Below are 26,267 nucleotides of genomic sequence, written 5' to 3' on the forward strand. Positions count from 1 at the left end.
GATGAGGACCTTCTCGGTCAACGCCTTCTCAAAGTTAAAGGTGATCTTCCGCGAACCAGCGGAATTTACGAATACATGAGGACCTTGGACGCAGCCTTTATATATGTCCTTCTACCTACTGTTTCTTCAACTTTTTTTGTTTTTTCACTAAACCTTGGACAACACTGCTGATTTCCTGTTGCTTTTTTTTGCTCCCGATCTTCAAGCACTCCCTGGCAGAAGGAAAAGCATCATAAACCCAGTATCAAATGAATTTCATGAAGACGCCATATAATGTCGACCGGTCCATTCTCCGTCATTCATTTATTCGTTTTGTTCATCGCTTGGTGTTTACACTTTCATGGATTGGACATGATCAACATAAGTTGTGTGTGATGTTGATAACACCCAAATGATGATGTATATACTTCAGCAATGGACCCTAGACAAGGGAATGGTGACAAGAATGATTGAGGATCATTCAATTTATTGCTCACTTCCCCCCTGCGGCCTCAATCCATTGAAAGAATTATGAGCCTAAGGCACGAAACAGCAACGGATTCACCACCCATCCTCAATGAACAGATGGTATATAAGAAAACAGAAGAGGCAATGTCCCATATTCACCATTTCTGTGGCAGTGAATTCCTTTTCTTCTGGTCTCGCTCATTTATTGTCTCGTTTGTCGAGGTGCTGTCTTATAGTTGACCTGCTGCCAGGCACCGCGGGAAGGAAGACTTTTTTTCTCCCCGCACTAACCGTTGTTAGCATATCTCACTTTTTTTTTTTTTTTTTTTTTTTGTCTCTCTCACTTCCATCCACTACTGCGATTTCAATTTTGCTCAACCACTCTTTTTTCCGGTTTCATTTCGAATCAACAATACTATTTTCCTCTTGCAACCAAAAGGCTTTTCCTAATTCAAATTCAAAATGGACTACCAGAACGGAGGCCGTGGATGCTTCAACTGTGAGTTCAGAAAATGAAATAAAAAATGCTCTAGCGACTGTCAAAAATGAAAGCAGTCTTTGCGCATGTCTTTTGGCAGCATAGGGCTCTACATCTCGCTTTACATCTCCCTTTACCTTCGTCCCAAAGCTCTGTCCTTTACCCTGTGCTATCCGTGGCTGTTTCGTCCAATCCGGAGTCATGCAGTCAACTAAAGCTTCCATCATGTACTGGCATCCGAAGGATACTTCCTTTATGCAATATTTCTACAAAAACCGGCTTCTCCCTCTCTCTTTTCCTCTCTTTCCCTCTTTTTTTTTTTTTTTTTTTTTTTTTTTTCTTTTTCTCTACTTGTCTTGCCACTAACAGAGTTTTATCCTTGCAGGCGGTGATGCATCTCACCAGGTGAGAAATATCCTTCTGTTATGAAATATCGCTCTTCCTTGGATATTCTATGGATATGAAAACTTACTCTTGGTGATTAGGCTCGTGACTGCCCCAAGAAGGGAACTCCTACTTGGTATGCAATATTTCTGTTCACTAGAGTTATAGGGCTAATGCTAACGTTTACAACAGTTACAACTGTGGTGGTATGCATATATTCCCAGCATTACCTTCCCCTTCCTTTGAATTTTGTCTAATTTAATGCCTTCTGTCAACTTTAGGACAGGGCCACGTTAGTGAGTACCCCCATACTTCGTCTAACCTACCTATACATTTTTTTTGTCGGTTGACTAACTGTAACCCTCCATCTCAACAGGCCGAGAATGCACCATAGCTCCGAAGGAGAAGTCTTGCTACCGTTGCGGCGTCAGTGGTCACATTTCTCGCGAATGCCCTCAGCCTGGTTCGGCCGATGGCTACGGAGGCGGAGGTGCTGCCGGTGGCCAGGAATGTTACAAGTGCGGTCAGGTTGGACATATTGCTCGCAGCTGTTCCCAGGGTGGCAGCTACGGAGGCGGGTTCGGTGGTGGATACGGCGGTAGGCAACAGACCTGCTATTCTTGTGGCGGATTCGGCCACATGGCCCGCGATTGCACTCAAGGCCAGAAGTGCTACAACTGTAAGTTTGTTTGCTTTCTTTCTGGTGTATGGATCTGAGTGAATAACCTGTTATTAGGTGGTGAGATCGGCCATGTTTCCCGTGACTGCCCTACGGAGGCCAAGGGTGAACGAGTCTGCTACAAGTGCAAGGAGGCCGGACACGTTCAGGCTGCCTGCCCCAACTAAGTCAACGTAATCTTGAATCGATCGCCTTCTCTATCGCGCTAGTGCACGAATAGCCAGGCCAGGAGGAACTCTTTGCCGTGTTATCGGCAGCGATTTGGAGTTCTTTCCCAATCTCTGATTAAATCGTGCCTTGGCTCACAAGGCCTGTTCCGAATGGCCTTCTTTTCGTTTTACTCTGCGGTTCCACCGATGTCCCATTGATATCGAGATCTCCGTCATTGAAATCGCAGTCTCCTATCTTCCGATTCCGAGCGTGGGCAGGAAGATATATTTCAGAAGCAGACAGACGGTCTGGATGGCAAGCGTGATGAAAATTTACTTTACGCGATACAAAAACAAAAGTGCAGTTATTCTAACATTAATATAAAATTTAAAAAAAAAAATGAAGCCTTCCATTACGTTCTTTCCGTTGCAATTGCATATTTACAGTGCTTGGTCGCGCTAGATTCTACAAGTCAAGGCTTATTGTGCCTTTACTTTTGGCCAGTCTATTGACTTATTCGAAAACTCGAAACCATTCCCAAGCAGAGGCATCTTTCTACCATGTCCCAAGAACGATGCGTATGCTTTAACATGTGTATTCAAAACTGATGTAGACAAATATGTACTTCGGCTTGTACATACAACCAATATCTATGGCTTCAGTCAATATCAGCATTGTGTGTGGGTATGCACTCATGAGCTACAGCTACACATCATCGCTCTCTTGAATCGAGGCACATCACCACAGAACCGTTCCTCCTCGTCCTTGTCCAGACCCCACTCATTTTCGAAGGGGTTCAATGCCATTTGCATGACACGTCCCAAGATTTCTCGGTCTCCCTTGCGTTCCACACGCTCAATCACTTCGTCAAGGATCCATCCACGGGGAATAAACTACGACGAGAGGACATATGGTTAGCCTTGGGATATTGAACACCCTGGAGAAAAGCTGTTGGAACTCACGTTTGGATTAACTGCTTCCATGGCGCTCTGTCTCTCCGCATCGTTGCCGGTGCCCCAGTCTTCCAGAATCCGCGATCTCCAACTATTAAGCCACTTTGCAATGCGGTCCTTGGCAGAATCCTCGGTGTACCCAATGCCCCCAAAGCCTTCGGTGTGGAAGAAAATCGGCGCTACTGCTTTCCGACCCTCTTCGGTCTCTATCTCGGCAAGTGGCAGCTTGGAGAGTCGCCTGAAGAAGTGGTTGAAGTCGAGTTCCAGCGCCTCCAGGGTATCCAGCATCTCGGAAAAAAGATCTTGGAAATCGGATTCTTTCTGGGTCTTCAGCCCCAGTCTTCTACCCATCAAGCGCTTGTATTCGTTCAAAAAGACTGTGCGGAACTCTTCCCCTGTTCGTTCAATGAGCTTTTCGGCATGCTTAACAGCAGCCTCTGCAGATTCCTCAGTCAATCTCTCTTTGACAAAATCCTCTTCATTAACGTTACGGCCTGCCCCCAGAAGTTCACCCAAACACTCTCCGAGCCGAACCAGGTTCCACCATATGATACTGGGCTGATTTTTGTAACAGTATCTCAAAAGGTGATCATCGTGGTTTGGTGTATATTGAGGATCAAAATTATCCATGAAAGCGAATGGACCATAATCAATCGAGAGACCGTATAGCGACGTGTTGTCGGTGTTCAGTACACCGTTCATGAACCCATAAGCTTGCCAAGCAGCCACTGTTTTCGCGTTTCGTCGAACAATCTCTCGATATAGTCGTGTGAATCTGTTTTCCTCCACCCCTTGGTGCCCCTGAATTTCATCACGGGAAATGCCTCTGCTTGGGTTATCCACAGCTGCCGAGGATTGGTCTTTTCCCAGTGGCACGGCTGCGGGGAGAGATTCCCATCCTTGGAAGACATCTTCAGCAAGAAAAGTTGCAACTTTTCTGATTGTATCCCGGTCTCCTCTCGCATGAAGAAGGTCAAAGGTCCCGATTCTCAGCCAGGATTCAGCAAACCGGGCAACAATAGCCCCCGGTTCAATGCGTTCTCGGAGGACTTTCGACTTTGGCAACAAGGCGAGAGAGAGGGCGCGAGTAGTAGGTATGCCGAGAGAATTAAGCGCTACGTAAGTCCACTCAGCAAAGTCTAAGCCTTGTGTATAAGCGAATTAGGTTAGGGCCTACCTTCCGATACGATATATTCACGGATACTTGACCGAAGCACAGCCTGTCCATCAGCAAAGCGTGAGTAGGGCGTTCTACCGGCACCTTTCAACTGCAACTCATAACGGGTCTTTGTTTTAGGGTTGATGCCCTCAAAAAGGCTTATCGCACGCTAGCCCACTGTCAGCACAAGTATGTTACCCAGGCTTTTGTCTAGACATTAATCTTACCCCGTCTCCGAGTTGACCCGCCCAAACACCGCTGAGACTGGTTAGCTCAGAGTTCCAGTATGGTCTGTCCGGTCATCATACAATTGCCAGCCTTTAGCGTGTCAGCTATATGGTAAAAGGTGGTTGTCGTCCGGACTGGCCTAATACTTACCTCCATAGCACTGCGCCCAAGGGTAAATGCCCCCTTTCTCTTCGTCCCAATAGAACTTGTTACCAGAAACTAACTCCCTAAACTCGGCGGTCTGTTCTTCACCCGATTGTAGTCCGAGGTCCTCCATTGCTCTAGGACTGATTCCCAGCAATTCCGGCTCCTCCGTTGGCTCGGGACGAACAAAGGTATACAGGGCACCTCTAACCAAGCGGGGGCCAAGGGTTTGTCGAGGCGCGCTGTGAGATGAAGCGGGAGTCTCAAATGCAGGGTCCGGGGGTAGCCTGGAGGTGAAAACGCTCGACTTTGGAAGGTCAGCGAGGGATACCCCCGCTGATTTACTGGAGAATTGAGAAGCCATATGGCATAGGCGATTCCGGAAGACCCACGACTGACGAAGAGTGTTCCGCAAAGACATATATGATAACAATGAAATTGGTGACGGAGACACGAAGAAACAGTGTTGTCTTGACCTTCGAAGAATAGATTCGGTGATATATAAGAAGCGACCTCAAGCAATGACGTAATATTCTCGACAATTGCTTCAGATGCCATATTATAATAATTACATTAAACGAGGCAAAACTGGCCGGATTTTAGTCCAATTTTTAAATTAAAACAATCAATTATAGAGTCGGTTCTGTATGGAGATGACAATCTATCTTGGGTACCTCTCTAAAAGAAGGAGTGCCAAGCATCTCATCTCTCCGCTCAGTGACGTCCCTCTCCAACAATCACCCCTGCCTTCTGTCTAGTATCTCACACTCTTTTCTTCCCTCCTCTGCCTCTTTTCGTTGTGATATGATCTTTTTATCCATGGTTGTCATTGATCCAAGTTGAAAAAGAAGTGCAAAATACCAGCTATCGCTGGGTTTCCACGTTTCCCTCGGTATAGCCTCCAAAATCACTCGTCGCAAAAGGGTTCGCTTTAGTCAGAAATAACTAGGCGCATTTGTTAACCTTAGGAGTGGGTGGTTTAAAGAGATATTGGACGAAGTGCATAGTGAAATGTGTGTTTGCGCGATATTGTCTCTGGGTGTCTGAATTCTCGCAGGACAGTGGTAACACAAGTCTGCGAAACAGCTGGTCGGAGTCAATGTGTTGCTCTTTCTATCATTGTTCTCAGCCGGGTATCAAGGGTGATTTCCCACATGAAACCAACTATCTCTACATTCTCAGGCGATATTATTGACATTCAGACCCGTCCTTCCCTATCATATTGTCATTGTCATTTATCCCTCCCGCACGCATATAGAATCAACAGACTGCAATGGCGGTGGACCGCCCATCTCCTTCGACGGATAACAATTTCAAGAATCCTAAATCAGCTCGCGAACGGTCATTTGCATCCGACCAAGAATCAATTGATCAGCAATTGAAACGCCTGAAGGACGAAGTTCTCCCATTCTACCCTTTCCTTCTTACCATTCCGACTGACGTGCCTTTTCGCCTCGGAAATCATTTTATCAACAACTGGGCTGTGGGCGACGACGGACCATTCACCTTGGAGGAACAACAACTTCAGTATATGACTTTTTTGACGCACCACGAAGGGGATTCTCTGTTGGTTGCTGTTGGCGATTGGTCAGATGGGACAGGGAGCATTATGCCGGATCAGCGCTCGAGACCTCAGAGCGCCGCAAGCACGCCGTCAAGTGGGCCAGCTAAGAAAAAAATTAGTCTAACGGACTATAAGAATAAATGGAAGAGTGGTTCGTCAGCTCCTCCCGTCACCCAAGAGGCCATAAGCCAAAGCGCATCAACGTCTCATGCACTTGGCGACAAGCCACGAGCCTCCAAACCTGACCCTCCGCGGCAAAGCACGTATAAACCTCCGAACAGTACTACGACACTATCCAAGTCCTCATCTCGACCTGCCTTCGAAAATACAAGCCGCAAACGCCCACCCGATTTTGAACGGGAGCATTCCAAATCCAACGACGGGAGACCTTCAGGCATATGCTCCCCCAAGAAGCCTCGACTGTCTCCCGATCGGTCACTAGATGACAGGCCAAATCGTTCAAAGTCTAATGGACTTCCTGATCTTTTATCGCCGACCCTCCCGCCTACCTCAGACAACCCAGGCTTACCTCAACTATTGTCGCCTACCCTTCCGCCCAGCATTGAAAAAGAGCTCGCCAGCATCCATGATGAATCTCTGGCTCACGGTGCATCCCAGAAAGGGTCCCCTCCAAACTCTGATAAATTGACGGAGGATGCAGCGAGAGTGTCATCCAACCTCAATGTGCTGCCTTTGGATTCTGCGCGGAGTCCAAGTCTCCGGAGGGTACAAAGCAAATCGCCCGCTGCAGCCCCGATCAAACGACAACTTATCGTTAAACTCAGATATGGGAGGGCGAATAAAAAACGCGTCGAGGCCCTTCTTAAGTTCTCTGGGAAAAACAAGACAGCTGCATCGTGTTCACCTATCAAGAAAGAAGACCATAATATTTCAAAGGTCCCGCTATCTGACGAAGTCGCAGTGATGTCCCATCGGCCAGAGAAAAAGGCAAAACATGTACCCAGCGATTCTGTTCTAGAAAAGCCACAAACTCCAATGTCTATACCTCGACAACAGGGGAAGCATAAAGCCACGTCCATAAAAGAACCCAAAATCACCTCTTCCCGCCAGATGGAAAGTACAAACAGTGAAGCGAAGACACCACTTACTCAGGGCGCCAAATATCCTGCAGGGGATTCAACCGCGAGATTGTCATCGCCGCAAACAAATAACCAACCAAGCCGCTCACGCAGCTACGAGCGCCGCGCCTGGAAAGAAGAATATCAGAAATATGGGAACCTTGGCCGAGAACTAAAGCATGCCGTTGAGCGACATACGGCTAAGGATAGTGCGACTGCCGCTGACAAAAAAGTCGCAGCCGCTACGGCACTTGAGGCCATTCTATGCTTCATACTGGCATTTGTGGCGGATGATCAATCTAAGGCGTTGGCACGTCAGATCGGTGACTCATCAGCATGGGTATCTATTCTTGCATATTGGAACGTGGTAAAGAAGATCAGTGCCCCTTACCCACAGCTACATAGCCTTTGCTCAATACTCGGTGCTGTGTCTTATGATGCCATCCATGCTCTCGATCTGGACCGACTTGCAGTCAGCCCGCTCCCGGGAGAACATACACCTTCTCCCTCCGAAGAAAACAAGAAAAACTTGAAAGAGCTTCTCGAGCTGAAAACTCGGCTCCCAAAGAATCATAAGGAGTCTCGAAGATTGTGGGCTGAAGGCATGGGAGGGCTCTCCGAAGATGTCCTCGAGCGAGAATTCCCTGGAACTTGGCAAAACCGCTCCAGGAGATACTCTGAGCGAGGGAAGCAACCACTTACACCTGGTGACTATTCCGGGGGTTTTTTCTTGCCGCTCGGTAGAACAGACACACCTCTACAGATTGTGCGATTTGGTTGGTCTATCTTGAACGAGTGGTGTGCAAAGGAAGGTTTACATTGGCGCGGTCGACTTGATCTTTGAGAGTTGGTCTATCGATTTTATTGGGTTGGGCGTTCGTATGGTTGAATGAAGGCGTAATGGGCCATTTATTGTTGCATTCTGTCTGTTTTAAGTGATACCACAGTCTTTCCACTTCATTTCATTTTATTCATTATATTTTATTTTTATATTTTATCATATTTTATTTTGTTTTGTTTTTTATTTTATTGCACCGATAACCCTACTCGCGGACATGTGCATCATAAGGAATTAATGAATTGGTCCTTTTTTTCCCTAATGCCTTGGCCAATACGCTCGTAAGATACCATTTGGAGATGAAGCCTAATCAACAAAAGACCTGGCGTCAACAGTAACAACGGAGAAGGATAAGAGACTTCGGTGGATTTGAAACAGTAGCATAATAATATAGCTTAGCGCACTTTATTGGTATTCGTAAACTCTACCCCGAAAAAAGAAAGCCCGAAAAAAAAAAAAAAAAAAAAAAACTAGACCTCAAAATGATGATGCGTAGAGTCCGTAAAATCGCCAAAGAGCCACCCAGCCTCGCGACAATACCTAGCTTCCCTGTCATAAGTGCCAACCTCACTGCTCCAGCAAATAACTGTGGCATCCACAATATCCGCAATTATACCTTCCATTGCTCCCAGAATACTCCAGCCGATGGTTCCTGCAATAAGCCCAACCACATAAGCATACATGCTGCCACCAGTCGTACCAACAACACCAGGCATACTTAAACTCCGCGCTGTAGTTACCCAACCGCCAAAACCGAGCGCCAAAGACATCATGAAACGCGTAGCATGCAATATCAGCTTTGACAGCCGGTATGACAACAGAGGATCCGGGCTACCATGCGTCAAAGAGAAAGAGTGAGGGTGCAATGAAGATGGAGCGGTTGAAACGGATAGGGTTGCCATCTGAGAAAGTCCACGAGCGGATATAGCTAGTGGCTTGGAGTGGATTGCCGCATAAGTCAGAGAAAGGGGGTTTGTGAGACTCGCAACCGGTGTAGGAATAAGGGAATATGCAAACAAACTCAATACGGATGTGACACGCCGAGGAAGTAAGAGGAGAGGAAGCCTGATTAGCAGTGCTAGAAGCCTTGACAAGCATATTGTGCCAAACAATACTGTGAGGGAATGAAACATGGCCGCCTGCACGATTTGTCGGGAGGTGGGTGCCGGTCTTGCAAGGCGATGGAAGTACCACTGGCTCACGGTTGCGGACGTGACAGCACGCTGAATTCCCGCGATCACTCCTAATGACCATATGTAAACAAGAATGAAATAGATTCCTAGCCACCAGCTGCTGTGGTCGATCAAGAACAATCTCGAACCAGAAAAATGGCCCCCTAGAAACACCCGAGTGAACATGAGCATCCATACCCATGTCCACGATGCGACAGAGAAGAGAACAGCTAAGCCGAGGATGAGTAGCTCGGGGTTTGCGGCAAGTATCCGACACGCAAATTCAAGGATACTCACTGCTTTTCCTATGGCGTGGCGGCCTCGGATGACGTTGTATAGCCACACGCTCGCCATAATAAAAGGAACCGCAGACCCAAAGCGCATCACTTTGTCCTGTATGCTCGCTCCATGCCAGGTACCTCTGAAACTGGAGACAAACGGGTATATCGAGAACGAATATAAAATCACGGGGACAGCAATAATCATCACGTGAATCAGAGGCCGCACATATGACCGCAATAAGGCTAGCCAAAGTAATGAAACGAACACTGACACGAGGGTATATATACCCAGAAGGTGGAAAGATCTGTGAACCGTCATATAAATAGTATCTCCCCACTTCGATTTGTCACCGGACGGGCTGGACGTATGTAAATAGACAAGAAACGCTGTGGCAAAGAGACAAGCCAGGCATATCAAAAACAGCTGGCCCCAGAAAGCATCATGCATAGGCGATTCCACTCTGACAGCGGTGATCGAGTTTGGTTGCGTGTCAGCGAGATCCGCTGTCTGTGTGCCATCTCGCTTGTTTACATCCGTAGACATAAAAAAGGATCCAATTCCAGAACTGTCCCTTAAAGTGCGCGGTTGCTCTCGAAAACGTTGAATTGAAGGCGGGTCATCGTCGCCAGATTCAGATGATGCAGACCTTCGGACATTATCATCGGTCCTCAGCGTATCCCCGAGACCAATGTCGACCAAAGTGTCTTTATCCCGCGTACTATTTCGGCTTGCATAGGGCCCATCCTCGGCTTCGATGGCCTCTGGCAGAGGATCGACAAGGAAATTGTGCGGTGAGTGAGTTGCTTTACCACCTCGCCAGGAACTCCGGATACCTTTCCTTCCCTTAGGACCGTCGGCGTAAAGAGATTGTTGCTCATCAAGGCTGACCGAGCTTTCCTCATCTTCATCCATTTCTGAGGAATCCTTCATTTGACTGCCGCCAAAGTGCCGTCTTGATTTCTGCAAAGCGTAGAAGTCTGCGATTTCCCGCTCGTGTTCTGTTTCATCGTCCTCTTCGCGAAACTCGTCTGTAGCGCTATAGAACAGAGGGGCGGGTTGCGCAGAAGCTCTATGGGTGAAAGGAAAGTTGGAAAACTGCGACGTGGACGGTTGATATGGGTCTCCCGTTGTCCTGTTTAGAAGCGAGGAAGGAAACCGAGAATGAGGCCGTGCATAGCCTCGATCACCTCTTTGGTTATCATCAGGGTGAGGCGCTATTCGAGACTGGGATTGAGCGAGAAAGCGCGAGGCATCTAAATGCGATGGTAATGAGTATGGAAGCAACAAATAGAGAGAGGAATCTTGTCGTACATTCTGAGAACATGATCACTGGAATTATTCGGACGAAATCAGTGAATTGTCAAGTATGGCTGAGATTCTTAAACAGATCCCAGCATGAAAGACGGCATACAGCCTTCTTGTATGGTATACCAAGTATGACAAGGGCAAGCGCTAATAGAATAGAAATAGATATTTAGAAATAACGGCAAAAGCTGTATAATATTTCCAAGAAGTTGTAGTAGTTGCAGTAGTATGTAGGTTACAATGTAGGAGGACCGGGCTTCAGTCAGGAAGCAACCCACACATAGTTGAAGTAGGGCGAAGATGCGGTAAGGTCAGCAGCAACACAATAATCATGGCAGTTGTGGTGATGGTTGGTTTAGGCGCAGTAGTGCATGCGTCATACGGTCAGGTCAGGGTGATAGGTGACTCAGCAATTGATATCTGATAGGCGCAAGCGGAAACTTATGGCATGGTTAACCTCACCTTTTGGACTCACTAATAATTGACCTGGTTTCTCCAGCGACAATACCCATAGTATGAGTTCCATGGCTGTTTAGACAGTCAAACGTTCTGCTTTCATTCTGACAACCCGATTTTCACTTGTACCTGCAAATCAGAACTCTCTGTATCCATGTCACAGCCATGGGACTATATTGCTAAACTTGTGTGCATTGGTGATTCTGGGACCGGAAAATCCAGCGTAAGTGCGCCGCCGTCAATAACCAATATCAAAATATCTAACTTTACAGTTGACCATTCGACTTTGCGAAGGACGATTCTCTTCCACTCATGATGTGACTATTGGTGTGGAATTCGGATCGCGAATCGTCCCCGTGGGGCCTCCAGCCTCCAAAAGCCTAGGAATAGACTCCGACATCCGCACCCATGATCGCGGCACGTCCGCCCTAGCAACATCGCCGCCGCCATCTACGAATGTCTCAAAGGATCAGCCTGCTTCTGGTCTTCCTAGTCCTCCCCGGAAGCCACAGGAACCTGCAGTTCAGAAGAAAATGAAGCTATCACTCTGGGACACGGCTGGGCAAGAAACTTACAAGTCTATTACCCGCTCCTATTTCCGCGGTGCTTCCGGCGCTCTCCTGGTATATGATATCACGCGACCTTCCACATTCGCTTCATGTATCCAATGGCTCCAAGACCTACGTCAGATTGCAGAGGAGGGTATTGTGGTTATTCTAGTTGGCAACAAAAGTGATTTGGTCGGAGATGGTCCTGACGTCAATCGGGAGCGTGTGCCCAAGCATGAGGCAGAAGAATGGTGCCGCTTAAATAATGTTGTGCATTACGTGGAGACGAGTGCGAAGTCTGGTGAGGGTGTTGAGCGTGCCTTCCTCGAAGTCGCCGAGAGGATATATCGCAATATTGAAGCAGGTAAATACGACCTGAACGATCGTCGAAGTGGTGTGAAAGGGTTCGGTGCCACAGGAGGTTCAAGCTCAGGTGTACCCCAAACTGTTACTCTGGGCTTGAATGATGCCATGCGCAGAAGCGGAAATAATTGGGCAGGAGGTTGTTGTTGATTTGGATAGAGGTATTAGGGCTCTACATCAAATTTAGGCGGTCACTCCGCCCCCCCCACTGTAGCCATCATAAAGGACTCTAGCGACAATATAATTTATAACATGGCATCGACAAATAGCAATAGGCTCAACTAATGAATTCCTTGGCTGAATACAGAATGCTGAAATCAGAGATATAATCGAGTGGAGGAGAAATGTAAAACCAGTATGGCACGAGTGGCAAGCATAGAGTTATGATTAGTTGGAAATCCTCCAGCCACTCAGCCAACTCAAGTGAGCCCATTGTTGACTGGAGCCTTCGATGCCAAACACAATCACACGGAAGTACACGAACGTGCCGATAATCATCGCGTATAGCAAGGCATAAGTGAGCCAAAACGCCTTGGCATTCAATTTTTGCGTAAGCCAGTCAACGCAGAAACCAAACGTGAGAATGGCGTAGTAAAGAGCCGGATAATAATGGTGAACGTAGGTCACTCGTGCCATGACAGCAAACGGGACATAATGGAGAACCCAACCGATGACGGGATACAGACCGGAGTAATGGATGTGGTCAATGTGAGCTTGATTGAGTTCACGGTAACCTCGCTGCCAGCGCACGAGGTACCAGAGGATTAAAATCCCAAAGATACCCAGGCTAGCCGTGCTTCCCCAGTAAACAAACGGATTTCCAAGGAGATAGTACTTGACAACGCTGTCATCCCAGGAGCACATGCGAAGACCAACATTGAGTATTGGCCATTGCCAGAACTTCGACGCAAGATCGTCTTGCTTATCTGGATCGGGGACGAGGGCATTATTCGATGTCATCATAGCGACATTCAGGTGGATAAAATCCTTTAGAAAGGGCGACTTGTACTGTCCTGGATCTCCGGGTGGGACTGCGGTTGTGTCTCTCAGCAAGGGCTTGTGACTGAGGGGATACAATTTAACTTACGTCGTTCATTGTAATGAGATTCAACATTCCAGTGCGTGTAGACATCAGACGGTTTATTCTCCTTGACGCACGTTGTTTCGATTTGCTTGAAACCCCACTGCGGGAGATTGACATTTCCAGCCCGTAGGTAGCAGCCCAATACGGGATGTCGTAGCCGAAACGCTGTGCTGAGAGTACGAATTCTTGTGCGGTCTTTGGACGCAACATCATCGATTACCTCGACCTTCCAATGGTCCTTGTCGTCTCCGATGGTAAGATTTCCATAAGAAGACACCTCATGATGGGATTTAGAGACCGGGGCGGGTATGGCATGAGAGTGTAGGTTCCGTCCTGTCTGCCCGTGAATGAGGCGGATCGTATCCCCATCACCGATGAATTTAAGTGGGGCGTTCAGGTCATATTCGGGTTCATGGCGGTTTGGATAGATGAACCAGTCATTGTTGGCATCCTTGTGGTGATAACAAGTGACCTGTTGTTGAGTAGAGCCTTCTGGGTATGTTTGAATGTGTGAATGGAGTAGTCCACCACCATAGCCCATGTTCTTCAACGTGACCCTCGAACCAACAGCAATCTCAAGGGGGCTATCCTTTCCAACTTCAGTGCCTTTTAAATTTGCTTGGAACAAAGAACTCATCTGCGCATCGCCTGGGCCGCTATTTTCCAAAATCCAGAAATGAAGGTAGAAGGAGAATATGTAGACCAAGGCAGGAACAACTATCAGTCCCAGCACACGGGCAAGAAAGTGTTTCGCGAGAGCAGTCTGACATGGAAGTTAGTGATAGATCAACAACCCAACCCACGCCGACTACAAACCTCTGGCATTTTCAAGTCACCAAATTTATTCCACAGATCCTCAACCGTGTAAAGGCCAACAATCGCAGTGCAAAACAACCCCACCCATTTCACGCTGCAAACACAGCCAATACTCAGTCCGGTTAAGAAGAGCCATGTGAACCACTCAACTGAAAAGCTGGCATGCTGTAGCCGGTGAAATTTAGCCCAACACATCGTCGTGGTAAATGTAAAACAGAGCAACATGGAGTCCAATAATATGAAACGTGAGATGGTCGCATACGAGTTCTCGAAAAGTACCATCAGGCTGATCAACCAAACAGTGGCCCTTCGAAAATTGAGCTCCCTGGCGGTATAGTACGCCAAAGGTACGCAGACAACGCCAAACGCGGCATTAAAGACGCGCATGAACGTGTAGTTCACATCTTCCGGATATGTCTCACCAGATTTGAATTCGAAAGATCCATTGTAGCTGGCAAGATATCCAGACAAGCCGACTAGCATCTTTCCCAGCGGAGGGTGGACATCGAAGTAAAATTCGCGCTTCAAGTAGTGAGAACCAAACTTGCCGAAACTAGGTAAGATTGTGAGAACATGCGCTAAAGCAAAGCCTAAAAGGCGAGAATTGGTTTGGTCTTACTGCGCTTCGTCCCATGTCACGATATTCGACCGTCCAATGCGATACATTCGAGTGAAGATCGAGAAAGCTGTGAGGATGATTGGCGCAATTATGTGTTCCCACTCAAGTAATGCGAAAAGATACGAGTTCGACTAGGCCCAGATACCGTTAGTTCACCTGCTCTCTATTCTGAAAACAGTATCATACCGCATATCTAGGTTTCTTTTGCTCATCGGCCATATCGGGCGAATGCACGATACCGGCTTTCTCTGCACCGGGAACATTTCTACGGCGCAGATCCGGTGCAAACTGAGCTCCGGTGGTGGATGCGGCGTCTGGTTCGGCCATGGTGCAACACCGGAAGCTGCAAGAGGTGTTCTCGAAGTATCAAGGGTTTGGCTGGCGTTGTAAGAAAAAGGGGCAGGCAAAAGGAAAAGTAAATGAATGGCAAGTCAATTGTTTATCACTTAATGACTGGCGAATCTCGTTTCTCTTGAGGTTGGGTTCTATTGATGGAATAAACACATTTCTGTTGCAATCAAATGGTCTCCTGGTAGACGAATGAAAATGGAATTGACGATGGCTGGTTGGTCGGTTTCAACAGAGAGAAAGTTAAGGGGGCAATAGTAAAGAAAAGAAAATGAAAACGAAAAAGAGAGCGAAGTACAGGAAGAGACCGTGGACCTATAGTATTGGATGGAGAAGGAGGGAGAGAGAAGCGTAAATATGAAAAGTTGTCCTGGAGCTAAGGATGAGGCGCGTCGTCAAGCGCCCCGCTTACCTTAGGCAGGCCAATTTCGGAACACGGGCATCCAAACGCTCTATACGCTGCAGTATGAGAGGCATTCCAACGTCAATAAAGAGCAAGGGAGAGCTAACTGAGTGTAGTTAAATTAATGATTGCCAGGCCCATAACTATAAGATGTCACATTTTCCGATGTTCTATCCAGTGCCCCTGTACAGCATGGTGGATTTGCTTCATTTAGACGATCATTTTACCTTGCTCTATATATATAGCAACATTGGTCGAAGCAATTTTGACTTAACGGAACAGCACAGAAGTATGGTGTGAGCTCACTACAGTCACTTCTAATTCACGAATTTTAGACATAGAAAATGATAAAGGAAATCCCTATTCAACTACCCCTTTCCATCAAAGCATCCCATTACTCTTCATCTTGTTCTTCTTGCTCAAGACGTCTGTACTGACTACCATGTGCCTTTGGTCCCGACCCTTTGTGGTGATTAATCATGTTAGATATCCAACCACCAATACCTTCTGCCCTTCTGCCGCTGTCTTCCGGAGAGACAGAGTGGCTAGGCTTGCTGCTGTCAACATGAGGTAGGTTTGGAGGGTTGATATCTAAACCAGGAATGGCACTTTCAGGTCCAAATTGTCCGTGCTGGCGCCGGATATCGAGCGAGGAGACAGGAGACCCAGCTCCCATCAATGAGCCTTGTTCACCTTGGGTGGCTGGTGTTGGCATGGTGGTAGTCGCATCTCCAAATAAAGCATTCATGTCTTCCAGGCGAACACCGCTAGTCTCCGGATAGAGGAAATAAACTAAACTCACATTCATATCAGCCAATTACTGAGCGCGAAGGTAGAGCACAGGAGAATAGGAGAGAGTGGTGGAAGCTCACCCAGCACAAAGCTACATGCACAGAAAAAGGCATGCACAAGATAAAGTCGCCATTTTATGACAGCCTGAAGGACAGGAGTAACCTCACCAACAAGCCAATTGAAGGCCCAATTTGATGCTGTGCTGAGACTGGCGCCCTTCGCACGGATACTCAACGGAAGGATCTCGGGTGGATAAAGCCAGGGTATGGGACCCCAAGATGCACCAAAAGCGGCATTATAAATCATGACGAGGATGACTGTCAATACCGGGGTTGCTGCGATATCAATATAAATAAAGTATGATATCAGAGAAAGAGAGATTATCATAGCAACTGCCCCAAAAAGCAATATTGGCCGCCTTCCCCAGCGATCCACAAGATACCATGGCGGAACAGTGGATGCGAGATAGGAGAGTCCGTTGATACCTGTCATGAGGAGGGCAGCACGGCCTGCCCATCCTGCCGATTCGAAGACAAGAGGCGCGTAGTATGAGATTACATTGATCCCGTTAAGCTGCGCCAACGCCTGTGCCGACATTGCTATCAGGACGCGTTTACGGTACCGCTTGAACATATCAGCGTAGGATCTCTCGCCTTCTTGTCGTTGAAGGAGGACGTTCATCTTTATTTCTCTGTACTCCTGTCTCGCTTTGTCGTTATGTAGATCACCTTTCCCGTAAAGGTTTGCAATGACTACCATGCCTTCTTCATCATGGTCGTTATCCAAAAGCCACCTAGTGGATTGTGAGTTTGACAAAGGCCTGTAGGGTCCACTTTCAGTCTGAACACAAACGTACCTAGGTGACTCACAAATCACAAGACTACCGAGTCCGAGGAGCGCCCCCATGATGCATTGGCATAGCAATGGCAAGCGCCACGAGTAGTTACTATCAATGAAGCTGCAAAAATAGTCGACCCATACGCTGGCTGCGTATCCCGAGATGTTTCCGGTGAACTCAATACAGGCCAACTTCCCTCTATTATGCGGGGGCTTATGGATTTTTGTCAGCATGCAATCATTTTAGCAAGTTCATCAAGGGTAAACCGTAGAAAAATACCGAGATTTCGGATTGGTACACAGGCACAATTGTCGACAGTGCCCCAACCCCTAGACCTGCAATGACACGCCCAACCATCATCATAGGCAGCCCCGTCGCGAATGTTTGAAATCCACCGCCTATGAAAAATACTATCGAGCCGTAGAAAATGGTCTTGCGTCGACCTATCAAATCACCAATCCGTCCGACGAGCAGCGACGAAACAAGCGCACCGACTTCGAGGATCGCAACCGCCGTGCCAATTTCAGCGCGCGACGGTTGATTGAAGTAATCCTTAAAATACCAGCCTCTAGGCGCCCATCAGTACATGTTTCGGTTCACCATTTCCTTTCGTTCTTCTCAATTTCTGAAAGGAGACGAACGTAATAATTCCTGACATGACTCCTTGGTCATAACCGAAAAGAAAGACGCCTAATGAGACGAAGACGCTGGTAAAATACCTATATGAATATTAGAACAAAAGAGGCACAGAGAAAGAGGGGCGGGGGGAGAAAAGAGGGCCGTAGTAGAAGCTTACAACAACGGTTTTCCAACTAAGCCATGCATTTTGGCTGTCTGTCTGCTCCCTGGCGACATTATAACAGCTAAAAGACGTTCTAGACTTGAGATGTACCGAGAAGGTGGATGTGGTATCCTAATTGATGCCTCGTCAAGCTCCAACGGCGCGCTGAAAGGGGGATTCGGATCTTGTTGCGGTGCACGTTCTCTAGCTGACTGATGATTTATTCTCTGGCCTAGAGATCTTGTGGAAGGTGTTCGAAAGGAAGCTTCCGCGTTATCAAACTGCTCTGTTAGGTCTCCCCAGATAGGGTGCGTTGACTCGACAAAGTTGGCAGATGAAAGCGAAGACCGCCGGCTACCCTTTTCAAGATGGGATTCTAGAGCCTGTTTCTGGGAGTGAGAGTGTAGGAAATGGAGCGGTATGTCTGAATGGAAGCGAGAAGAAGGCCTCGTAGGAATAATGTTGGCGGTGATAGTAGGCTGAACTTGACAGCTGGTTGTGAGCTGAAAGAACGTCCAGGTTGGCTGGGAAGTTTGTGTATATATTCTGTACAGACCTATCAGAAAGATGAAAATCCCATGCCAGCTGGCAATGTCCTTTAAATATGACGGACGAACAGTAAAACAATAGAAGACCGTACGGTATGAGGACTGCTCTATAGTGTGTACTCTCCACACTGAACGTGGTTGGATCTTCCGTATAACGACATGAACCAGACTCCTGATTCGTAAAGACAATTATCCTGAAGCGGGATCCGTTCACAGAACTCAGTGAGGGCTCAAAACTGTCTGCCAACAAGCGGAGTAAAGTAAGAAGCAGGGATGGTTGGCTGAGGAGTAACCGAAGAATGTGTTAAATTGACGGGAATACGAAGCCAAGAATCAAGAGTCAGATGAGCAAGACGGAAGGGAAAGGTGAGAGAAATCAGAACACAGAGAATACCGTTGAAAATCAAGAGCTGATAGCATCATTTGAAATTCCAGAGATGTACGTCAGATCACATCGCTAACGTACCGTACCCCATACGCTTACTAACTAGTACTAGTACCGATGAAAGGCGGAGAAAAACGATCTTGGTCCACTTGGGTAATGATATTGCATTGAATGGGCCCACAGCCGAAGTCAAGTGATATGCCTGTAGCATTAAGTAACCGTTTTCTCTTGGTCATTGGACATATCCACGGCCCCGAACTGGCCATGGTACCGCGAAGTTTTTAGAACATCGAGGATGACAAAACCAGTAATATTTATTCGCTTCTATTGCACAGAACTTATCCTCTAGGCCAGAAGAATATCATACCCGTCCTTTTCGATATATACAGCGTCCGCCAGATTAGCGTATTTACGGCGCACCAATTCGAATATGACTAGCGCAGCGCTAGTGCTAGGCACCTGACGGACGGAATCTTTTACAAACCCACGAAACAACCATCGATACCATCCTCCAACGCGCACGGCCTTCTTTCTGCATCGCTTGAATGTTTCCTGGTATGCATGGTAGTAGAGGCGCAACATTTGCTGCCTTGAAGGGGCAAGACTCGCCTGTTTATCGAGATATTCAAGCCGTCCAAAGTGAAGGTTTTGGATGATACTCAGCGGATGTTGTATCGTCTGTTGGGCAACCGACGCCATAATCCCCGCGAGCATCAAAAAGCATGGTTCAAGAGCATAGTGGGGTTTTATTAGTGGCACTCCGCGGTCACTGGAGTCGAGCGATCGCAATCTGTCCACCTGATATGCTCCCAGAGATCCATAATATGCAGTGACAAATGAGTAATATGACTGTGCCTTGATGTATTCAAAAAAAGAAAAGAAAATCGCATATCCAAAGGCATCTCGCAAGAAGGAAAGACTCCAGCCCGCGAAAATGCCACGTGCGCCGATTTGGTTCAACTTGTATTTCCCATAATGCCACATGCTTCGGTACTGGCCCTCGAGAATATCATTTGCTCGAAGACGAACTTGGAGCGCATCCAAAGGAGCAGCGACCATTGATTGGAGTGTACCAGCCGCAAATCCAGCCATGAATGTATTAGACGGAGGGGCAGGAGGATAGACGCGTTTGAGGCCTTGGGAAACGGGTTCGTGGAGAAGACCAAGGACATGAAGATAAGATGTGTAAAGCACAGCGCCAACACTACCTAAAAGTGTCAAAACGTACAGCTCTGTGACCAAGGCACCCAGGAAACGTACGTACTCACCCTGCATTTGCTAGGAGTGGAGGTATGACTTGATCTGGGATGAAACGCCAACCGTACGTACGGACAGCATGAACAAGCAAGCCGGGAGTAGTTGTATGTAACGACCACCCGGCTTCTGCCGCACGAGGATTAAGAGCTCTTGCAAAAGCCTATTATAATAAGAGAAAGTAAGTGGATACTAGCCGACTGCTTCTCAAAGGCGGATGTAATACCATGTAACTGAATAAGCATGTCAATAAGAGTAGCTTTGAAAAGACCGATGCGAGAGTCATACTCAACTCGGGTTCGAAAAAAGGCCTTAACAGGTGCTCGGAAATAAAATGAAACGAACTGGGCGCTCAGGGCCCGAACACCAGCCGCTGATGCTCCAGTCGCTGCATTGGTGCGAGGATTTCGTTTGGGCTCCAGGTCGGAAACAGGATCAATGAGATATGTCGAGTCGTCTGGAAGAGGGGGGGGCATGATGTTCAATCCCCAGTCAAAGTACTAGTACCACCAGCAAAATCGCATGCATATATTGAACAAGAGGGGGAAAAAAAAAAAAAAAAAAAAAAAAAAGTCAGAGAATGGCCTAATAAAAGTAGCAAAAACCTAGCAGAGCCATCACTTAGTTTCTGCAACGCTTGTGGTTTTTCTTTTTCTCCTTTCTTATTTCTGTAGAAAACTTTCATGAGAACAAATAAATGCTTGTACATATACCTACTCCGTACATTTTAGTATGGAGTAGATGAAGACCTGGTGTTAAGAAGTCAAACAATCCAAACAATAATTGCGGGTCCCGAACAAACGCGCTCTCGCGTCCGCGGTACGAAATACAGAATATTAATACTCCATACCTCTCAACCCAGGGGAGCTATTGTCTCTCTTTCACTTTATCATCGGAACTCCACAGAATGGGTATTTAGTGCCCTGTCAAAGCCAGAAGTCGAAGCCGAGCTGCGACAAGGGATTTATTTTATTACCTTGAGATTTATTTTATTACCTTGAATCGCAATCTGTTACTTGCGAGGAACAGAGATTGTGACTCAGGGCGAACGCATCATGGCCGACGAGATCGTAATTGATAAAAATGCCTTCTCTAACCGACTATCGAGCTTTTACACAGCATGGAGGGCAGACAAGCGTTCAGGCAATGCTGTGTTTGGTGGCGTGGGCTCGATAATCATACTCATGGGGAAGACAGATGAGGCAAATTCTTTTCAAAAGAATAATGCAATGCATGTGCGTCTCATGTGCTTTTTTATGTTCTTTTTCATGTCCTTCTTGCCTTTTGCCAAGCTGACCGTCGAAATTACAGTTCTGGCTCCTTGGATACGAGTTCCCAGCGACTCTCTTGGTACTCACTACTGAAGTGGTTTATGTGGTCACTACAGCAAAAAAAGGTAAACCAAGGGTATCAAATGAAAGGCTCAAGTCACTAACACCAGCGCAGCAAAGCACCTTGAGCCACTCAAAGGCGGCAAAATACCCCTGGAGATCCTGGTTACCAGCAAAGAACCAGAGCAAAAGAAGAAAGCTCTTGATAAATGCTTAGAAGCTATCAGAAATGCCGGGGTATGAGTCTCAAACCAAAATTATATTTCTGAGGGCGGGAGAGATACTAACCCAAAAGAAAAAAAACCTATAGAGAAACGTCGGCGTACTTCCCAAAGACTCGTCTACTGGACCTTTCGCAGATGATTGGAAACGAGCGTTTGCGGAGGTATCTGGTGAATTAGAAGAGGTTGACATTGCTCCGGCTCTTTCTTCGGCCGCTTTTTCGGTGAAGGATACCGATGAGTTGGTGGGTTTTAAACAATGACTCGAGATATAGAGACTGACTTTTACAAGGTCTCGATACGCAATGCATCGCGAGCATGCAGCGGTCTCATGTCAGACTACTTTGTTGATGAAATGTCTCGTTTACTTGATGAGGAGAGACAAATGACACACAAAGCGCTGGCCTCTAGAGTTGATGCCAAAATCGACGACGCGAAATTCTTCAATAAGTTGGAGAAGCTCCCTGCGGAATTTGATGCACAACAAATCGACTGGGCCTACGGTCCGGTCATTCAAAGTGGGGGGAGATATGATCTGAAGCTGACAGCTACGTCGGACAACAGCAACCTCGAACCAGGAATCATCATTGCTGGTTTTGGTATTCGGTACAAGACTTACAGCTCGATTATTGCGCGTACTTACTTGGTAGATCCGAGCAAGACCCAGGAAGCAAATTATGCCTTCCTTTTGGACGTCCGTGAAGCGATCATGAAGGACGTCCGCGATGGTACTGCGGCCAAAGACTTATACAACAAGGCGATCGGCTTGGTTCGCGCCAAGAAACCGGAAATCGAGAACAGCTTCGTCAAGAGTGTCGGCGCTGGCATTGGAATAGAACTACGCGACTCCAACATGATGCTGAACGGGAAGAACAACAGGGTGCTGAAGAGTGGAATGACGCTTTCAATTAGCGTCGGATTGACGGACGTTGAAGATTCGAATGCTAAGGACAAGAAAAACTCACTCTACTCGATGGTCATCACAGATACCGTACGCGTTGGCGAGAGCGGTCCACATGTTTTCACCAAGGATGCCGGTATTGACATGGACTCCGTGTCTTTTTACTTTGGAGATGAGGAAGAACAGGAAAAACCGGTTAAGGAGAAAAAAGAGGTTAAAGCCAGTGCCGTTGCTGGTCGGAATGTTACACGAACAAAGCTTCGTGCCGAACGACCGACACAGATCAACGAAGGTGCAGAGGCCCGCCGCCGCGAGCATCAGAAGGAACTCGCCTCAAAGAAAACTAAGGAAGGCCTTGAACGCTTTGCTGGCACGACCGGTGATGAAAACGGTGTTGCCCAGAAAAAGTTCAAACGATTCGAGTCGTACAAGCGAGACAACCAATTTCCGTTGAAAGTCAAAGATCTCACGATTTATGTTGACCATAAGGCTTCGACTGTCATAGTTCCCATAATGGGTCGTCCAGTACCATTTCACGTCAATACCATCAAGAATGCCAGCAAGAGCGACGAAGGAGAGTATGCCTATTTGCGGATTAATTTCCTTTCTCCTGGTCAGGGAGTTGGCAGAAAAGACGATCAGCCATTTGAAGATCTGTCGGCACACTTTCTGCGTAACCTGACGCTCAGGTCCAAAGACAACAACCGGCTGGCACAAGTTGCGCAGGATATAACCGAGCTTCGAAAGAATGCTTTGCGGCGAGAGCAGGAGAAAAAAGAGATGGAGGATGTGGTTGAACAGGAGAAGCTAGTTGAGATTAGAAGTACGTGCGATCTATTTTGACAACGCTTCTGGGCATGCTAACGAGTTATTTAGACCGCCGTCCCGTGAAACTGCCGGACGTCTATCTAAGGCCTCCATTGGATGGGAAGCGCGTTCCTGGAGAAGTTGAAATCCATCAGAATGGTCTGCGCTACATGTCTCCGTTCCGCAACGAGCATGTAGATGTGCTCTTTAGCAATGTGAAGCACCTTTTCTTCCAGCCTTGCGCTCACGAATTGATTGTTCTGATCCACGTTCATTTGAAAACGCCCATCATGATTGGCAAGAGAAAAACAAGAGATGTGCAATTTTATCGCGAAGCCACTGAAATGCAATTCGACGAGACCGGTAATCGCAGGCGCAAGCACCGCTATGGCGATGAAGAAGAATTCGAGGCAGAACAGGAGGAAAGGCGTCGAAGAGCTGCACTGGACCGAGAATTCAAAGCCTTTGCCGAGAAAATTGCAGATGCTGGAAAAGACGAGAGTGTTGATGTCGATATTCCGTTCAGAGAAATCGGCTTCACCGGTGTTCCAAATCGCTCTAATGTCCTGATTCAACCTACCACGGACGCCCTCGTTCAACTGACTGAGCCGCCATTCCTGGTCATTACATTAAACGAGATTGAGATTGCTCATTTGGAAAGAGTTCAGGTAATGTCTACTTCTATATCAAAGATAACCTAGACTGGGTTGATTCCCTAACGACTTGCAGTTCGGACTGAAAAACTTTGACCTTGTTTTTGTGTTCAAGGATTTCCACAGACCACCGGTTCACGTTAACACGATTCCGGTAGAGTCTCTAGAAGCAGTCAAAGATTGGCTAGATTCAGTCGATATTGCGTTCACAGAGGGACCCTTGAATTTGAATTGGACAACTATAATGAAGACCGTAGTGAGTGATCCATACGGATTCTTCGCTGACGGGGGCTGGTCATTTTTGGCAGCCGAGTCTGATTCTGAAGGCGATGACGATGAAGAAGCAGAGTCTGCATTCGAACTGTCTGAATCGGAATTGGCTGCAGCGGATGAAAGCTCTGAAGATGATAGTGAATTCGATGATGATGCCAGTGCTGAAGCAAGTGAAGAGGAGGAATTTAGCGCAGATGATGAGAGCGGTGAGGACTGGGATGAACTGGAAAAGAAAGCTAAGAAAAAAGACCGGGAGGGTGGCGTGGATGATGGGCAAGGGAAAAAACGAAAGAGGTAGTGGGTAGAGGGCGCGCATTTGCCTGGATTTTGTTCTTTCAAGTCTGTTGTTCATTTCAATTCCCAGTATCCTTAGGAAAGCAAGAGGATTGCAATGTCAGTTAGAGAAAGCCTTGGCCTTAATGTAATCAATCATGTCGAGCTTTCTACTCAGGCGTATGCTAATACATTTCTCTCTCGTACAACAATAGAAAAAAGCTTCTGACAGTATAATTCATGATTTATTTGCCTTCCCTGGTAGCTGACCACATACCTCTCATCCTCCTTGTCTGCCCCGGCGTAAAGCTCTCATAACACTCATCTGAAGAATAATCCATGAAATTATGAATGGCATCTACACCAGGGCAGCTCGGGCATGAATTCTTCTCTGAAGGACATCCTTGTGTTGGTACAGCCTCCTGTGGAGTATCTGTGATATAATCACCATCATTATCAGGAGAACATGACTCTCCTTGAAATGTATGTAATAACCCATTCCAGTGTCCAACTTCATGTATTGCAGTGCCACCATGATTGTAACCTGTCAAAGGACCACCTGGCATTGTTCTAGCAAGCACATTACACCCATCCTTGACATAATCACGACGCGGGCTGCTTGCATTTATCTTGGGGTCCGGCATCGTGCAAAACCCTAAGACAAGCGAGGTCAACCCGGTCGAAAGGTCACTTTGTCGGTCAAAGTCGTAAGGAACGAGCCTTCCATTTCCGCCATGACTTGCTTGAAGATCCGTCTGGAAGTAGATATTGAGGGTACTGTAGCCTCCTTTGCGAAGGTTTTCTTTCATATCCAGGTCATTCCCGTTGCGGGCCCATGTGTCATTGATGCTGCGGGTGACACCCTGTAGCCGATATGATATTGATGCGCTTTTGTATGCATTTTGTAGTGCTGAGAGCTTGACCATGGTCAGATCATCAATTTACCTTTGGTGCCAATTTATTGTCACCTTGACAAGCAACTAACCTGGGCAAGGACCATTTCATCTGAGACCAATTTAGCCGCCGCCTCACTACTAATAATGTGGAACCATATATCGATGTAGATTGTCGCCAGTATTTCTCTATTTTCTGAATCAGGTGTCCCATTATCGGCTTCCGCTAGGCCCAATCGTTGATGTTCTTGAAGAAGTAGATCGCCTGGAGTGCCGGTCATGCAAGAGGCATGACTTCGAACCTCAAACACTTCGCATTGCGCCTGTAGATTTGTGGATAAAAAAATAACAAGAAGATGAAGCCCAAAGATCCAAAACATGTCGATATGCCTCGTGCCCAAGATGTTGCTTCCAAAATTGAAAGCTACCATGCGAAATAAAAACCATCTAGGCTGTGTCAACAGTCATATGGAATGTGATCAACTCGCGTCGCGGAGCCTCCGAAGGAGCATACACCTGGTATGCTCTTGAAAGGGATAAAAAAAAAAACATTAGCGAAATGGTATTCCCTAGACCCGCTTTTTTTTCTCTTTCACCTGCATCAATGTAGCGAGTACTTTATCTTGGGATGTGAGAATAGATTGCACGGGACAAACTAATGAGTTGTACATCCATTTAATTGTAAGCATTGACATAGGGCCAAACCCGGAACTCCACATAAATAACGCCTCCTTCCGAATAATAGATTCAGAAATGAATTCCATATTACCCCTGGTAGTTCCACGTACCGAGACAAAAAAAAAAAAAAAAAAAAAAAA

General features: G+C 47.0%; 10 protein-coding genes across 10 annotated transcripts; 4 read left to right on the forward strand and 6 right to left on the reverse strand.

Moving 5' to 3' along the window:
* Nucleotides 1-364: 364 nt before the first annotated feature.
* On the forward strand, nucleotides 365-2,625 carry ASPGLDRAFT_245738 (putative zinc knuckle domain protein (Byr3)). The gene is made up of 6 exons (XM_022543401.1): nucleotides 365-946; nucleotides 1,311-1,330; nucleotides 1,411-1,445; nucleotides 1,686-1,988; nucleotides 2,046-2,062; nucleotides 2,114-2,625. The coding sequence occupies exons 1-6, from the start codon at nucleotides 557-559 to the stop codon at nucleotides 2,153-2,155; spliced, it is 807 nt and encodes a 268-aa protein (XP_022406133.1). The 5' UTR covers nucleotides 365-556; the 3' UTR covers nucleotides 2,156-2,625.
* A 98-nt stretch (nucleotides 2,626-2,723) lies between these two features.
* Nucleotides 2,724-5,271, reverse strand: ASPGLDRAFT_41464 (YdiU domain protein). Its single transcript, XM_022545416.1, has 6 exons — nucleotides 4,629-5,271; nucleotides 4,559-4,568; nucleotides 4,478-4,508; nucleotides 4,269-4,419; nucleotides 3,101-4,206; nucleotides 2,724-3,031 (listed from the first exon to the last, which is right to left on the reverse strand). The coding sequence occupies exons 1-6, from the start codon at nucleotides 4,984-4,986 to the stop codon at nucleotides 2,831-2,833; spliced, it is 1,857 nt and encodes a 618-aa protein (XP_022406134.1). The 5' UTR covers nucleotides 4,987-5,271; the 3' UTR covers nucleotides 2,724-2,830.
* A 624-nt stretch (nucleotides 5,272-5,895) lies between these two features.
* On the forward strand, nucleotides 5,896-8,109 carry ASPGLDRAFT_31169 (uncharacterized protein; the record flags this gene model as incomplete). Its single annotated transcript, XM_022544021.1, has 1 exon — nucleotides 5,896-8,109. One exon carries the CDS (start codon nucleotides 5,896-5,898, stop codon nucleotides 8,107-8,109), a length of 2,214 nt encoding a protein of 737 aa, XP_022406135.1.
* Nucleotides 8,110-8,573: 464 nt separating this feature from the next.
* Nucleotides 8,574-10,881, reverse strand: ASPGLDRAFT_62970 (uncharacterized protein; the record flags this gene model as incomplete). The annotated part of the gene is made up of 2 exons (XM_022548603.1): nucleotides 8,574-10,810; nucleotides 10,869-10,881. The coding sequence occupies 2 exons, from the start codon at nucleotides 10,879-10,881 to the stop codon at nucleotides 8,574-8,576; spliced, it is 2,250 nt and encodes a 749-aa protein (XP_022406136.1).
* A 591-nt stretch (nucleotides 10,882-11,472) lies between these two features.
* Nucleotides 11,473-12,379, forward strand: ASPGLDRAFT_31171 (Rab family GTPase; the record flags this gene model as incomplete). Its single annotated transcript, XM_022544022.1, has 2 exons — nucleotides 11,473-11,541; nucleotides 11,591-12,379. The coding sequence occupies 2 exons, from the start codon at nucleotides 11,473-11,475 to the stop codon at nucleotides 12,377-12,379; spliced, it is 858 nt and encodes a 285-aa protein (XP_022406137.1).
* Nucleotides 12,380-12,616: 237 nt separating this feature from the next.
* On the reverse strand, nucleotides 12,617-15,075 carry pmt2 (protein O-mannosyl transferase; the record flags this gene model as incomplete). The annotated part of the gene is made up of 5 exons (XM_022544023.1): nucleotides 12,617-13,260; nucleotides 13,317-14,076; nucleotides 14,130-14,682; nucleotides 14,749-14,879; nucleotides 14,935-15,075. The coding sequence occupies 5 exons, from the start codon at nucleotides 15,073-15,075 to the stop codon at nucleotides 12,617-12,619; spliced, it is 2,229 nt and encodes a 742-aa protein (XP_022406138.1).
* Nucleotides 15,076-15,893: 818 nt separating this feature from the next.
* ASPGLDRAFT_21583 (putative MFS monosaccharide transporter) lies at nucleotides 15,894-17,984 on the reverse strand (the record flags this gene model as incomplete). The annotated part of the gene is made up of 6 exons (XM_022543108.1): nucleotides 15,894-16,291; nucleotides 16,372-17,084; nucleotides 17,148-17,341; nucleotides 17,409-17,697; nucleotides 17,771-17,848; nucleotides 17,926-17,984. The coding sequence occupies 6 exons, from the start codon at nucleotides 17,982-17,984 to the stop codon at nucleotides 15,894-15,896; spliced, it is 1,731 nt and encodes a 576-aa protein (XP_022406139.1).
* A 1,032-nt stretch (nucleotides 17,985-19,016) lies between these two features.
* Nucleotides 19,017-20,573, reverse strand: ASPGLDRAFT_161865 (putative mitochondrial carrier protein; the record flags this gene model as incomplete). Its single annotated transcript, XM_022542495.1, has 4 exons — nucleotides 19,017-20,047; nucleotides 20,112-20,260; nucleotides 20,324-20,330; nucleotides 20,386-20,573. 4 exons carry the CDS (start codon nucleotides 20,571-20,573, stop codon nucleotides 19,189-19,191), a joined length of 1,203 nt encoding a protein of 400 aa, XP_022406140.1. The 3' UTR covers nucleotides 19,017-19,188.
* A 579-nt stretch (nucleotides 20,574-21,152) lies between these two features.
* On the forward strand, nucleotides 21,153-24,930 carry spt16 (chromatin-remodeling protein SPT16; the record flags this gene model as incomplete). The annotated part of the gene is made up of 7 exons (XM_022541992.1): nucleotides 21,153-21,332; nucleotides 21,409-21,493; nucleotides 21,544-21,665; nucleotides 21,739-21,894; nucleotides 21,942-23,377; nucleotides 23,419-24,025; nucleotides 24,087-24,930. 7 exons carry the CDS (start codon nucleotides 21,153-21,155, stop codon nucleotides 24,579-24,581), a joined length of 3,081 nt encoding a protein of 1,026 aa, XP_022406141.1. The 3' UTR covers nucleotides 24,582-24,930.
* ASPGLDRAFT_161868 (zinc metalloprotease) lies at nucleotides 24,802-25,829 on the reverse strand (the record flags this gene model as incomplete). The annotated part of the gene is made up of 2 exons (XM_022542496.1): nucleotides 24,802-25,473; nucleotides 25,542-25,829. 2 exons carry the CDS (start codon nucleotides 25,827-25,829, stop codon nucleotides 24,802-24,804), a joined length of 960 nt encoding a protein of 319 aa, XP_022406142.1.
* Nucleotides 25,830-26,267: the final 438 nt, after the last annotated feature.

The sequence above is a fragment of the Aspergillus glaucus genome (genome assembly GCF_001890805.1).
Source record: "Aspergillus glaucus CBS 516.65 unplaced genomic scaffold ASPGLscaffold_1, whole genome shotgun sequence".
NCBI lineage: Eukaryota > Fungi > Ascomycota > Eurotiomycetes > Eurotiales > Aspergillaceae > Aspergillus > Aspergillus glaucus.